This window comes from Quercus suber, unplaced genomic scaffold (genome assembly GCF_002906115.3).
Source record: "Quercus suber isolate HL8 unplaced genomic scaffold, Cork oak 2.0 scaffold_259, whole genome shotgun sequence".
In the NCBI taxonomy this organism is placed as follows: Eukaryota; Viridiplantae; Streptophyta; class Magnoliopsida; order Fagales; family Fagaceae; genus Quercus; species Quercus suber.
This window is the reverse complement of record NW_027069715.1, coordinates 630420-645715: the sequence shown is the minus strand read 5'-3', so window position 1 is coordinate 645715 and position 15296 is coordinate 630420. Positions and strand designations below refer to the sequence as shown.

General features: G+C 33.5%; 1 protein-coding gene across 1 annotated transcript; it reads left to right on the top strand.

The window, feature by feature from the left end:
• Positions 1-6712: 6712 nt before the first annotated feature.
• Positions 6713-13511, top strand: LOC112040078 (L-galactose dehydrogenase). The gene is made up of 5 exons (XM_024072982.2): positions 6713-7138; positions 9213-9441; positions 9597-9896; positions 10465-10593; positions 13143-13511. Exons 1-5 carry the CDS (start codon positions 6969-6971, stop codon positions 13272-13274), a joined length of 960 nt encoding a protein of 319 aa, XP_023928750.1. The 5' UTR covers positions 6713-6968; the 3' UTR covers positions 13275-13511.
• Positions 13512-15296: the final 1785 nt, after the last annotated feature.

Sequence of the window (15296 nt, the reverse complement as noted above, 5' to 3'; positions counted from 1 at the left end):
TTGTAGTCGCGTTTTTCAAAAATGCGGCTTAAAACCGCGTTTCTTGTAGTGTTCACAAACGTTCGGTCACTATTGGTAAAAACAAAACATCCCGAGCTTTTTTTTTTTTGTTTTGTTTTTGAGAGAAACATCCTGAGCATCCCGAGCATTAGCATTGAGCATTTAAAACTACTAAATTGCTATTTTACATCTAAAAATGCCTATATTGCCCGTTAATCGGATTATGCAATTGTGAACAGTAAATTGTATATTTAAGAACTATTGTAGCCAAGTTTGAAAAATAATATATATATATATATTATTTTATGGCCTCCCTCTTTCTCTCTTTCTTTATTTAATAACTCTTTTTTCACTTTTTTTTTTAATATTATTTTATGGTGTAGTTATATTATTTTAATGTGTTGAATGTTAAAAAATAAACTTGGAAGATGTATTATAAAGTGAGATGATATAATAGACAAAATAACTTTTTAGATGATAAAATAGCAATTTTTATGCAAACCCAGATGTATATTAGCAAATGTTAATATTTTGTAGAAATTATCTAGAATATCCTTGCCTCCGACAACCTCTGTTTGGTTGTATAAGAAATATATGATATAAATTTTGATAAACACGATTGATCCCAATGAAGAATCTTCTCCTAATGGTAATGGTAAGATACCAATTCAATTAAAAGACACTGTCACATATTTTTTTTTTGATGACTGATTAGATGGTGTGCGGTGTGCCTAGAAGTCTTGGCTTTTTCATTAAAATAGATACCGATTCAATTAATATATATATATATATATAGGATAATTATAAGTAGATATTATTTTATTTGATATCAAAAAAACTTATAACTTATACGTGTGATAATACTCATGACAGCACAACAGAGCGTTGCATCATGCATGTGCTGCTAGAGGAAGCATACAAAATTAAGACATTATTATTTAAGACATGCACTACTGATTACTGTCCATATCAAACTTGCATTAGCATAGCAAAAAAAAAAAAAAAAAAAATCTTATATAAAAAAAGAAAAAAAAAAAAAAGAAAGAAAGGCATGGCAAAATTTGCCACTAAACTTGCCGTTTATATCTGGGTTTCAATTAGTTTAACTGATAAAATCTCTGATAGTTAAATAAGAAATTTGGAGTTCAATTCCCCTTACATAAAAAATTGATTGATGTTTTCGGTCCTATGATAAAGAGCTATTATCAGAACAGATGTATATGTTGAAATTCTCTTTAAAAAAAAAAAAAAAATCCTTGCTGTAAATATCATTATCAACCTCCAAAGATTGCTGCCTTCAACTTTCACGCGTGCTTCATCGTAGAGTTTCTATTGCAAAACTTCAACTTCATCTCTCATACAAACATGTGATATAAATGCCTGAAAATAAGATCTGTCAAAAGGTTAAATAGGTTTTGTGGTCTGCATTAATTGTTACACATGTATTGGGTATGTTTATAATTTCTCTCGTTGTGACTTGTTAGAGGAATGATGCGTATATCTAATACATGAGATATTCATTTCCCTCAACAACAAATATCTCATATATTCACTCTATCAGCCCCTCACATGTTATATGTCACACACTAATGTTGCGAGACCACAACTTGTGAGAGTCTCACTCTATGCAGTGGGGACAGATAATACCATCTCCTCCCAATAAGACTACCTTGGCTTTTGAAAAATACTCTGCATGCATTTGGATTGGGATTATAAATGAAATTATTTTACTATTCAACTTATTTTTTCTATTATTTATGGGCCACTACACTTTTTGGCACTATTCTTAAGCCCTACTGTATTATTTCAACTAACTTTTACCTTTATCTACATTATTTTCAGTAATAATTTTCATTTTCAACAAAACAAGTGGTATCCAAACACACTCTCTTCAATAAGAACTAAGTAAGAAATTGTATATAAAAATTTAATTATCAAGCCTCTTAGATTTTTAAAAAGTGTACCACATTAATGTAAACCAAATATGTCATTTTTTTTTCCATTTATTATTCTTACATCATGAAAGGTTAATCTATAGGCCTCCTAAGGTATATGTTCTTAAAAAAAAAAAAAAGTTAAGATAATATGTTAACGAACAATGAATACTTTCTGCATAAAGATCAAAACTAACTACAAATTGTATTACTCTTTATAAAGTAAGTTATATATACAAACCTCAATTCCAACTTCTAAAAGACGAAAATGCAAATCGGATAAAGATCCCCTTAATTGGAGGTCATTAATTTAAGAGAAATACTATGTTCACAATATTTTTGCAACAAATTTTAAGTGACAGGTTGTTATTGTGAGACAAAAAGTAATTTTATTGATAAATTTAAATTATGGCCAATAATAACTAACTACTATGATATGTTTTGAAAATGTTATGAACGTAGCACTTCTCTTAAGTTAAATCTTCTCCTTCTCTTTTTATGTGGCAAAAAACTTATTTACAAAATAAAAAGAAAATGAAGAAATAGAATATGAAAAGAAAAGAAATGAAATGAAAGGAATAAAATCAATTCTATTTGTTTAGTATCTAAGATGAATTACAGAGTCAATGACCTTAAGTTAAATTAGCACCTCCCATACACAAAGTGTTTAGGGGTCTAAGGGGAAAAGAGTTCGAACTTTGAAGTTAATAGCATATTATAATTTTCTCTCAAAAAAATGAATTGATTAAATTCACAATTTTCTAATATAATAAACTTTTGAGATAATCGATAATTTATCATTTATCTCTTTCTTATCGATACTGAAATCACCTCATTATAGATGACTGTCGGGGTGAAAAAGTTTTCCTTCCGAACAAATGAGATTTCTATCAAGTTGGGGGAGGGGGGGGGTCTAAACTGAAACTCGATGATGGGCTTAATGCACGGCCCAAAGGCTATTGTGAAGGTCCAAGGAATCAATATATTTTATGCCTTGGGCCAAGATTGGAACTAACAAGAGTAGTCCATAAACAATCCCTATAGTGGTCATGTCAACACAATTAAAAGGCATACTGTAAAAAATAACCAAGTAGTAAAATGTTTCTGCAGAAAATGACCTAGCAATTAGGTGTTTCTGCAGAAAATAGCCCAGTGGTAAAGTAGATAAAGCAAGGATAAACTTCCAGCTGTTAGCTACTTCACAGATTAAAGAAAATATTTACATTTTCAGACTCATCATGCGTTAGCTCTTGGAGGGGAATTTTCTAATACAACAATATGAGGGAAAATTCTATAGTAACAGTTACATCATAACCATTGATAGTAAATGAATAAGTAAATATATTGGTTCCATAATAACAAATAATGAGAAAACTTAGTGTGAGATGAAGGGGGAGAGAGAGATCCCGGCTAGCACAGCAAGATCATTATGGTGTCAGGGCATGCTCAGGAATATAGTACATGTAGTGAGTAGAAAGAGTCATTTTTGAGTAGTATAGTAGTGAGAGAGAGTTTTAGTGAATTGTTAGAGCTTTCAGTTGGGAGGTAGATAGATGTTTATGAGTAGAGTTATGAGAAGTGTTTGTGAGCTAGGAGCTGGGGGAACTTAGTTTCTAAGCTTGAAACTAAGAACTCAGTGACTTTTTCAAAACTTGAAGAAAGCTTAAGCAGAGAGATTAAAAAAAAATCTTTTCTGGTGTATGTCTTAGTGTATCTTGGTGTCCCTTGAAGCATTAATAAATAGTTCCATTTATATATATCTGGGTTTTTAGGGGGCAATTAGCAAATAATCTCTACTAAATCTTTCCTAATTTTTCAGAAAATCCTTAGAGAATTGTTCCTAGGATTTTAGCCAAGAGTGGTAAGCTCAACTTTTAGAAGGTTGTTGCTGTTTTGGGTAATAACAATTGGGATTTTGACTTAGCATTGAATGTTGATTGGTCTTGGCTGATGGACTAGAGTATGCTTTAGGCTAATGATCTTGGTTGTGCTGCAGCTAGAATCAAAGTTCCTTAGGGTAGATTGGATCACCCAAGCCAAGTGTCAAACTTGGAGTCCTTGCTAGGAACTCTGCTGGGATCTCCTTGGTGCCCTCCAAACCACATTTCCCTAAGTTTCACCATTTAGGGTTCATGTGCTTGGTCTATGAAAAGAGAATACACTTTTTAGTATGAAAATGAGTTGTTTCAAGTTGTTTCAAAAGCTTTAAGGGCCTTGTCATGGCTGTTCTTAGCTCTTGACTGGATGGGTTGGAGAAGAAAGAAAGGACAGCTGGCTGAAGCTTTTAGTTTTCTGTCACATCAGTTTCAGCTTTATGTCAATGAGAAATGATGGGATTTCAGCTTATGAAGGAGGTTTAACCCTTGATGGACACGTGTCCTCTTTTGATCTAATTAGACAAGTTGGGACTTGATAGGAACGGGCTCAGCTTTTAGTTGTGCCCTCCAAACCACATTTCCCTAAGTTTCACAATTAGGGTTCATGTGCTTGGTCTATGAATCAGAGAATACACGTTTTTAGTATGAAAATGAGTTGATTTCAAGTTGTTTCAAAAGCTTTAAGGGCCTTGTCATGGTTGTTCTTAGCTCTTGACTGGATGGGTTGGAGAAGAAAGAAAGGACAGCTGGCTGAAGCTTCTTAGTTTTTTGTCACATCAGTTTCAGCTTTATGTCACATGAGAAATGATGGGATTTCAGCTTATGAAGGACGGGTTTAACCCTTGATGGACACGTGTCCTCTTTTGATCTGATTAGACAAGTTGGGACTTGATAGGAACGGGCTCCAGTTATTTAGTTGTGCTGCATTCTAGTTGGTCAGCTTACGTGACCTCTAGTTGCTGGAATTTGTGTGTGAGCTGGGCTGGTCCAGTTGGGCTTTGTAGTTAAGCTTCCTTGGGCTTGGTTGTCCCTACAAAATGAATAGTTTTGCCATGGGTGATATTTATGGGCTTTTATAAATCTTGTAAGAGAGGTATTTCTTGAGGGATGAATAATTATATTTCCCATAAGTGTGGGATTAGTATATGTAAAACAAGTGTCAAAATAATATTTGAATTTTGTAAATATTTGCCAAAATAGCACTTGGGCTTTATGAAATAGTTGCCGGAATAAGTATTTGGCTTTGTAAAATAGGTGCCAAATTAATATTTGGGCTTTGGTAAATAGGTGCCAAATTAGTATTTGGGTTTTGTAAAATAGTGTCAAATTAATATTTGGGCTTTGTAAAATAGGTGTCAAATTAGTATTTGGGCTTTGTAGGATTTTGTAAAAATATTTCCGTGTAGCAATGGACTTAGTAGAACTGTTATATCGTAACGGACTTAGTAAGAGTGCCGTGTAGCAATGAGCTTTAGAGATGTTGCATCATAGTGGACTTTAGAGGTGCCGTGTAGCAACGGGCTTTGTAAAAGTGCTGTGTAGCAACGGGTTTTAGGGGTACCGTGTAGCAACGGCATAGTAAAGGTGTCATGTAGCAATGGACTTTAAGGGTGCCGTGTAGCAACGGGCTTTGTAAGAAGGTTTTGTTGGGCTTCTTGTGGAGATAGTGTAATTTTATGACCCAATTTTGTTAGTAATATAATAAGTATTTTTTGTGAAAAGTTTAAGTTAGATAATATGTGGGATATAATGGGTAGTATTTGTGAGAGGGCCTAAGCAATTTATGGGCTTGTGTAAGGAAATATTTGTGGGGGCCCAATATCATGGAGAATATTTGGGTAATATGTGGGAAATATTTATATGGGCTCAAAATAATTTATGGGCTTGTGTGGGTATTTTTTGTGAGTGGGCTAATGAAATTAGGGCTCGAAAATTTGTACCTCAACAATGAGCTATACAAATGACNAAAAAAAAAAATAAATAAATAAAAAGCATAAAACAAGAAGATAACAGTTTGCTAGCACCCACAACCCACCACCACCATCACCACAACCTATGCCAAAGCCCATACCCCACCTCCACCACCCCTACAACTAGTGCTAACACCCCAACCCACAAACCACCATCACAATCACAACCTGATTTCAACCTAAAATCAAATTCCAACCCACAACCAAATCTCAATCCAAACCCACGGACCAAGGAATCCACCCTAATGCCCACCACTGCCTGCAACAAACGACCTACTAGCAACAGTCGACCCACAAAAACTACAAAACCTAGCAACCCAGAACACCAACACCTGCCCACACCGTTGCCAATCTAAACCTCCATAGCACGCCCACATTGTCACCAATCTCAATTGTCCTGATTTTGAGTTAGAGGAGGTGGGTAATAGAGGAGGAGAAGAAGAGAGAGAAGAAAAGGGGAAAAAAAAAAAGGGTCGGCTCCTCTCCCATTAGAAACCCTCCCGATCTCAACATGTGGCTTCTTTTGAACCATTAGATCATTTAATTGTCACGTGTCTTTTATCTATACAAAAAGGAAGAGAATGGGAGGGTTTCTAACTGGAGAGGAGCCTGACCCAAAAAAAAAATAGGAAAGAGAAGAAGAGAGAGAATAAAATAAGTATATATATATATGTGTTATATTTTCTCCTCTCCCAAAAAAAAAAAATAGGGAAGAGAAGAAGAGAGAGAATAAAATAAGTATAATATATATATATATGTATATATTTTTATAACTTTGAAACTACAATAAAATGACAAAGATGAAACTGTAACTTGGTTGCTAATATATTAAACTTTGGCACCATCAATGTTGCTTCCTTTTTTGTGTTTTTTAGTAGCTAAAATAGCATTTAAGCAATTTGAGCGCATCGTAAAGTCCACCAGTTAAAATAAAGAAAAACAATACCAAAAAAAAAAAAAGAAAAAAAAAATTGTCTTTTACCATAAAATCTCAATATGCTAGAACCTCAGTGCAGTTTCCAGGAAAGAACATGAGATCAACAAAACCCATATTGATGTGAGTTGAGAGACCAGTACACTCCAATCCAGTTTCCATCACCTGACCGTTAAAATCTCTTTCTTTCTATCTTCATTTTCATCTTCAACAATTTTCTCACATCCCAAACACCCTAATAACTCAGAATCAAATGGCCAAGCTCGAGCTCCGGGAGCTAGGGAACACGGGGCTGAAGCTCAGCTGCGTGGGCTTCGGGGCATCGCCTCTCGGCAACGTTTTCGGCAGTGTCTCCGAGGAAGAAGCAAATGCCTCCGTTCGTGAAGCCTTTCGTCTCGGTATCAACTTCTTCGACACCTCTCCGTACGTATCCATCTATTTTTTTTCCCCATTTCAATTTCTTTCTTTTTTGTGTGTGTAAGGCTGTGTTTGGTTTTCTTTCTTTTTTGTGTGTGTAAGGCTGTGTTTGGTTTTGCCTAGAAAAATGTAGGAAAGTTGAAACATTGAATTGAATTGTGTGTTTCTCAATTGATGCCTATCTGTTTGGTTGCTGAAAAAGGAAGAAACAATCGTATTTCTCGTCGTAATGCTAGATGAAAAGACAAAAGCTTAGGCTTAATTAGTCTAACTTTTGCCCAAAAATTGAAGTTAAGTTGTGTGTTCATAGTGGGACTAGAAAACAAATTAATTGTGGTTTTTGGATCTTATACTTTGGTTGTTAGAAATTATATGAGAGTTTTGTTTCTCGGAGAATGCTTCTTTATGACAGTTTTGGAGCTCGTTAATGCTTCCTTTGGTTTCCCAAAAATGTAAAAATGGGAGACAAAATTTCTTTGTGGAAAGAAAATTGTAAGGGAATGAAGGAATTGAAGTTTTGAAGTCTTAATCGGTTGAAGAAAATGATATCTTGACGCAGTGGCGAAGCCAAGAATTTTTTTAAGGGGCAAGTTAAATATAATAAAGTTCTTTAAGTAAAAAAAGAAAAAAAGAAAAAAAAAAGAAGCTAAATTTTTTAATACGTTCCAATTTATGTCTTTTTGTCAATCACTTTTTTTTTTTTAATTTGTCACCAAATAGAGTGATTTATTTTTAATTTTTATATTAGATCAACAAATTTTTTTTTTTTTTTTTGAGAAGAATAGATCAATTTATTAAAAAAAAAAAACACATTATACCAAATTGAGATAAAAACATCCAATTCTAGCTTTAGCTCAAAGAATTGATATAAAATCACTATATAATTACCTTTATTTATCAATAACAAGAATTGATATCAAATCTATCTCAAAAAAAAAAAAAAAAAAAGAATTGATATCAAATCACTATATAATTTTTTCTTTATTTATCAATAACACTTTCACTTTTTTTTTTGGTCAATTGAAATGGAACTAACAAAAAGGTAAACAATAAAATCTTTATTACATTAAAAGAAAAATAAATTTTAAAAGCCCAAGTGTGAGCAAGTTGCAAATTACTAGCCTAAAAGATATAATTTTTTAACCTTTTACTAGCTTCTGGAAACAAGTACAGAACCAAATCATATAGCTTAGGTAAAAGACTGAACAGTAAGTAGTAGATACTAATACTATCATCAATAAACACAATCGCATAAAGAGAGTTTGAGAGAAAAATACCACTGCTCACAGTCGCATAGGGATTTGCTTTTGGAGGGATTTGTTTTTAATATGGAAATTAAAAAAAAAAAAAATGATTTGCTGTATGTATTTGGATGGACTATGGGCATATGCCTTTTATTTTTTAATGAATTCTTTGTATCAAAATTTTCTTTTGGGTTTTTTTATTTATTTTTTATTTTTTTATTAATAATTAAAAAAAATCAATTATCAAATTTGAGGAAGCCCAAAATGAATTTAGAGGAGTTATTTTTTCCCAAAATATTGAGGAAGGGGGGGGGGGGGTGTAAGTAAATTTAAAGGGTCATTCATGATTTAATTTCCTCTGTAAATGGAAATTTCAAAAGCTCGGGGGGGCCTTCGCCACTGTGACTTGACGGGTAGACTTTAAATTATTAGAGACCCTGACAATCCCCATTTGGTAACCAAGAAAATGTTAAGGAACATTGAACTAAAGTTCTGAAATCTAAATATGTTGTTATATGAATCTAACAAATGAAAAACCGATTAACTTGTGTTTGCTCTATATCATGCACTTTTTTATTATTCTTTTTAAACAAAAAAAATATATATTTGATTAGATTTCAAATTTAACATCCATTTCTTATTTGTACCTCAAATAGAGTTAGTGACTGTAGTAATTTTGAATGCTTTCACCCTTGTCATGCACTTCTTGCTAATTTTATTGTTCACAGATCATTAGTTGCTTCGTACTTGCCTTGTTTCAACATATTTATCATTTGCTTTATTTCTGATTATTCATCCATTTGGAATTTTGAATATTTATTTTCTATCATTTTTAGATATTATGGAGGGACTTTGTCAGAAAAGGTACTTGGTAAGGCGTTAAAAGCTCTAGGAGTTCCAAGAGACAATTACATTGTATCCACAAAATGTGGACGGTATGCTGAGGGTTTCGACTTCAGTGCTGATAGAGTGACTAAGAGCATTGACGAGAGCTTGGCAAGATTGCAGCTGGATTATGTTGATATACTGCAATGCCATGACATTGAATTTGGATCTCTAGATCAGGTGCTAAATTAATTTTATCCTCGTTCACCTTCTTTATATATGGATCCTTTTAGTTCTGCATATTTCTAAGTGTATTTACATGTTGTTTATTTATTTGATTCTTAATAAAATGCCTTGTGATAATGACATTTGGAGTCTTTAATTTTTGTTAACAGGTTGTGAATGAGACAATTCCTGCCCTTCAGAAACTGAAGGAAGCAGGGAAAATCCGTTTTATTGGGATTACTGGACTTCCATTGGGAGTTTTTACTTATGTACTCGATAGGTTGCCACCTGGCGCAGTGGATGTAATTTTGTCATATTGCCACCACAGTATTAATGATTCAACATTGGAGGATTTACTACCTTACTTAAAGAGCAAAGGTGTTGGTGTAATTAGTGCTTCTCCACTTGCAATGGGTCTTCTTACTGAGAGTGGTCCTCCACACTGGCACCCAGCTTCACCTGAACTCAAGGTGTGCTTTTTCTCTATGAACTCAAGGTGTGCTTTTTCTTTATGCTTCTCTTGCATCAGGAGTTAACTCAAACTTCATTCCATTTACCCAACACCACATCTGTATTTGTATATGTGTGCCTGGGTGTCAGGCCAATAAAAGAAATCACCATGCAAGAATGTTTATTACAAAATATTTTATGGATCCTTCCAGTTATGCATATTTTATGCCTTGCGATTGCGATAGTGACAAAATAGTAGAATGAGAATATCTGTTCTGATTATGAATATAAAATTATACAAAAAATAGAAAATTTCTCCTACCTAAGTTAATTCTTGGACACCTGCAAGGCTGCAACTAGCTTTACATTTTTGTAAAGGGATTAATAATGTTTATTACACTGTTAAGATCTGAGACACCTCTGTCAATATTCTTAGCTATTGTGCCTTCACCATCGAACATCTTAAATGTTCTCAAAGAGTTTTTTACTCTTTACTCATGGGTAGATAGATTACATGGTTTCTTAAATCTGGTTGTAGCTTGAAGGATATAATATAAAGTATTTTTAACTATTGCATACTTCCAACAGTCTGCATGTCAAGCTGCTGCTGCCTACTGTAAAGAAAAGGGGAAGAATATTTCTAAGTTAGCTATGCAATATAGTTTGTCAAATAAGGACGTTTCGTCTGTGCTGGTTGGAATGAACTCCGTTAGACAGGTAAACATTTATTATTTCCTTAATTTACACATTTCTAAAATATACCAGAACTTTCTAATTTACTAAAAGATCTATCTCACCATGTTGAATATATGTATGACCAATCTCTCAAGTCAATATATGAATTTCCTGGGTCATGTCTGTTGCAATGAAGTTGAATAATTGATGACGTTTTCTTTTATAAAAGATTTAATTTAGACACATATAAAGGCATTGTTTTGTCCTTGGCGCTTTACATGATCACTGACATACGTTCAGTCGTTCAGTACAAATAATTTACCATCATATAATAATTACTACTCATCAAGAAGATTTCTAGGTTCAAATTCTTTGTACTTGCGGCAAATTAGAAACTGGTGTATGTTCTTTCATTTGTTTTATCATTTAGTTTTGGATGTGTTTCATTTGATTCCACTCCATGTAAAGTCAGGTTGCAAATGTGTGGTGCACTTATGAATAGTTGTTCAGTGTCATTGTTTTTTATGAGTTATGTCTGGCTTAATGTAAGTAAATGTGATGCTATATTGCGCAACGTTGTGATCCTTAGCTTACAAAATGTCAAAAGCAGGATATCATTAGAAATGGAAGTTCCCAAAGGGGCACTGTAAAAAAATTAAAAGAATGAATAAGTATAAGGGGGAGCTGTTGTTTTAGAAAGTGGACAATTCCCGACCCATCAAAAAAAAAAAAAAAAAAAGTGGACAATTCTTGATGGTCTAAGAACTTAAATTGTGGAGGTATGACCTACTGTTCAGATGATGAGTTGCAGTGCTTAACCTACTTGGCCTCATATCAAATTTACCACAAACATATTTCCCTTTTATATCTTTCGTTGTTAAAGTACATGGAGATATTGATGCAGGACACGGTCTGAATCTTGCAAACTCTAGCACTAGAGGGAAAATAGGATTATAATTAAATGTTAAAGAAGGATGGGTCAATTAGTTTGATAGCAGGAAATATAGGGGAATAGAATTTAGGGTTCAATAGGCTTAAAGGGATGTTTGAGAATGTGATTTGATCTTAGTCTTTAGGTCAGTAACAGAGAAGTGGAGAAAAAAAGGGCAAGTAGATGTTGAAGGAGAAAGATACAGAGCAACAGAGAAAGATGCTTAGGAACTCTCAGTTCTCAATAATCTGCCATACTGTCAAAAAGTGAGAATTACAACCCTTTCGTAACACTATACAAAACCCAAGAGAAATACAAGCCCCAGCCCTGTGATTAGATAAATCCTGGCCCTACATTACAAAACTAATTAAAAGTACCTAAAGAACTTAATTAGCCAAAAATGTAATCTGATAAATATTAGCTGACTATTGACTACCATTGACACTAGTAGAACCAAAAGGTAGGAACAAAAGGACTTCTAAATTGATTAGGAGTGTAGGACCTGTAAGACCGTAATTATATTTTTGGGCTTCCACAATGTACAGTTCTTCTCCAACCAGCTTATTGATACAGCATCATGTGCAGATGGCATTTGGATTGCTAATTTGTTAAAACATGGAGTTATAGCAATGCTATGGGAGAGAGTTCCTGCACTACAGCCCAAAACTCTCAAGAATTGACACTCAAAGATCAGATATTTCACATTTCTTTCCTCTTGTAACGAAAAGCAAACAAAGTAGTTAGCATTCCCTTTTTTATGAAGAAGAAATTTTGAATCTCTGCACTATTTGTTTTCTTGCCAGACATAAGTTAAAACTGTACCTTGGAATGATCTAACTACCCTAAACTGTAGCATCTTAAGAACCTGGAGTAAAACTTGCTTTAAAATTGCTCCAAGCACTTTTGTTTATACCACCATATTCGCTGTGAGTTACCCATGTGATCTTATCCTTTAAATCAGACCATATCTTAATTTCATTTTGTATCCATTGCCACAATTCCCCACAGTATCTGCACAATCAGTATCAGGCCAACTCTGTCTCAAGTTCCTACTTTCAACTACCACAGTAACTTTTCCTGGATATCAAATCTTCAAATATACTTTCCCCATATGTCTCTACTGTCTGCACCTGCCTTTGTCTCTTACTTCCATTCTTTTTTTGTCACTTAATTAGAGTTAAGTTTCACTGGAGTCTGGATAGCAGACCCAAAGGTATGGAAATTGGGTGGGTCTTTTGTTGGATTGTAATGGTCTTACTATCCAATATTATGTACGAGGTTAATAATATTTGAACCTAATAGTTTTGAACCACCAGGTGTAGTCAATAACTGCTGAAGACCTCTTTCAAGGTTGGTCAACTGGGTTTAGATTCTTGCCTTAATTATTCCCCTATCTGGAATTTTTACGAAACATTTTGCTCAAAAAAACAAAATAAAAAAAAACATTGGTAATCTATTTAAGGGCCTGGTTTTGGTAATAATTATATGATGAAACCACTGGCTACAAGGTTAAATGAGGATTCCATTCGCATGCTCTTTTTCATGTCCCCATGGTTTTGGTCAATGCCATGGCTTCCACGATTTGAATCAAATTCTCCGTTATCTTCAACAAGTGTGCTTCTTGAACTGTTGGTTTAACTTGTGGCATTTTGATGATCAGGTTGAGGAGAATGTTGCTGCTGCTATGGAGCTCGCAACTGCTGGGAAAGATGAGGAAACTCTATTGGAGGTTGAAGCTATCCTGAAACCTGTGAAGAATCAAACTTGGCCAAGTGGAATCCAACAGAGCTGACTGCTACTTTTCATGTGGCTGAATAACCAGCATTGGCCTATCAATAACAGATAAATCCAATTAGAGGCTAATTCTATTCTTCCAAATGGCAGTGGGAAAATTTATCTACATGGGGATAGATCCAAATACTTTGTGTTATAGGCATGTCATCTTAGGACGCAAGCATGTATGCGTGATATCTCTACTTTTTCTCCAAGTAAGAATGTAGACACTATTATATATATGATTTTGGAGTCATGTGATGGGTTTCACTTTTGTTAATTAAAAAAAAAAAAAAAAAACAATGCATTGATGTGTCTCTCATCTAAATGGTTTAAATTTCCAGAGGCATTTTCTCTGTGGATTAGCTGAAATCTCACTAAAAAAAAAAAACCTGGCTTATTACTTATACATTTAAAAGACCTGCCTTTTTCTTTTACAGCTAATAAACTCTTGAAATAGGATTTTATGAATTAAAAGCTTAATTTTCATGGTTTTTAAAAATGAGCTGCATGTTCAAAGAATTGGAGAACTGGAGATAAGAGAGGTTCAAGGTTTTGAGGTCGAGCTAAGGTTTAACCAAACATCATTAATAGTTAAATAATTAAAATAAATACAATGGAACAAATTTGTATAAATGGGCGATCTTGATTAAAAAAATATAGAGAATCAAATAATTTTTGGTATATTTTCACAACTTTTATATAAGAAATATATAAATTAATAATGCATAAACAAAAAAATATATAATTTCAATTATAATTAATACTTAAAATTATAAAATATAGTTGCATAAATATCCAAATATTAATTTGGCATAAATGTTAAGAACATAGAAAATATGTAATTCAATGGTAGACTTTTTGAAATATTAATTTAAAAAGAATAAATATTAGTTGATGTAATATTATTTAAAGTTACACCAGGTGTAACATTATTTAAAGTTGATATATGTGTGTGTGTGTGTGTGGGTATGTGTGTAGACATAAAGAAATCTAAATTGTTAAGATTCATTTTAGTGAATTTCACATTATTTCATTTTTGATGGCTCTCTTGTTAAATGTTGTTAAAGCAACTTAATATGAGGAAGAATGTTATATTCTAAATCTATTATTATTCCAAATTAAAATAGTTTCTTATATAAAATTTATAAAAAAAAATAAAAATTCCTTTAAAATGGATAATTAATACACAATTACCCATAATTAATATATCCATTGAAAGTCTAATATCATAATTGAGATCTACTATATACTGATTACTAACAAGGTTTTCAGAACTTGACCGAATAGGGAGGTCGGATGGTGAAAATCGAGAACCGGGGTGAAAATCGATTTTTTAAGCATAAAGAACTGGATTTTTAGTTAATTCCGTGAACCCCTAAAATCGGGGTTGGACTGCACAAACCAGTGGCAAGAACTGTGCGGTCCAATCCCTTAGCAATTTTTATTTTTTATTTATATATATATATATATTGTAGGGTTAGGATTTGTGGCCCAAACCCAAAACAATAAACTTGTAGAGTATGGGTGAAAGAGCTAGGCTAGATATGGGATTAACAACAACGAATCACAACTTTCAAGCACAATCTAACATGGAACTACACGTAAAGAGTGAATATTCGAAGAGCTATATTATTGATTATCTAATGAACCCAGATCCCCCCCTACAGTCCAGTTCTCTCCTCCTTTATATAACCCCCCTTCTCTTCATCTCCATCGTCCACTTGTTTCTCATCCATGAGTTTACTTAAGTACGTGTCACGTCAAGTATCTTCTTTTAGCTTTGTGTGAGTGGCGGTAGGTTAGGATGCATTGTTCAGGGGTCTTCTCCACATAAATGCGGTCAGAAAAGTTGCTGCAGAGTATTAAATACGATGGTAGCAGCTTTCCCTTTAGATATTTCTCCATCCTTATCGTTTCCCAGCATACTCAGAGCTTATCTTGATCAGGTGGAGTCCTCGGAAGGTCATTTTGGCCTTTTACACATTCAATTGATTTACAATATTTGCGTCAGAGGATTACAACCTCTTCGGACAGAAGA

Bases quoted from the DNA above. Each gene is read 5' to 3' on its own strand.
- LOC112040078 (XM_024072982.2), top strand. From the start codon at position 6,969: ATGGCCAAGCTCGAGCTCCGGGAGCTAGGGAACACGGGGCTGAAGCTC. The intron at 7,139-9,212 runs GTACGTATCCAT...TATCATTTTTAG, and splicing joins AACTTCTTCGACACCTCTCC to ATATTATGGAGGGACTTTGT. The intron at 9,442-9,596 runs GTGCTAAATTAA...TTTTGTTAACAG, and splicing joins AATTTGGATCTCTAGATCAG to GTTGTGAATGAGACAATTCC.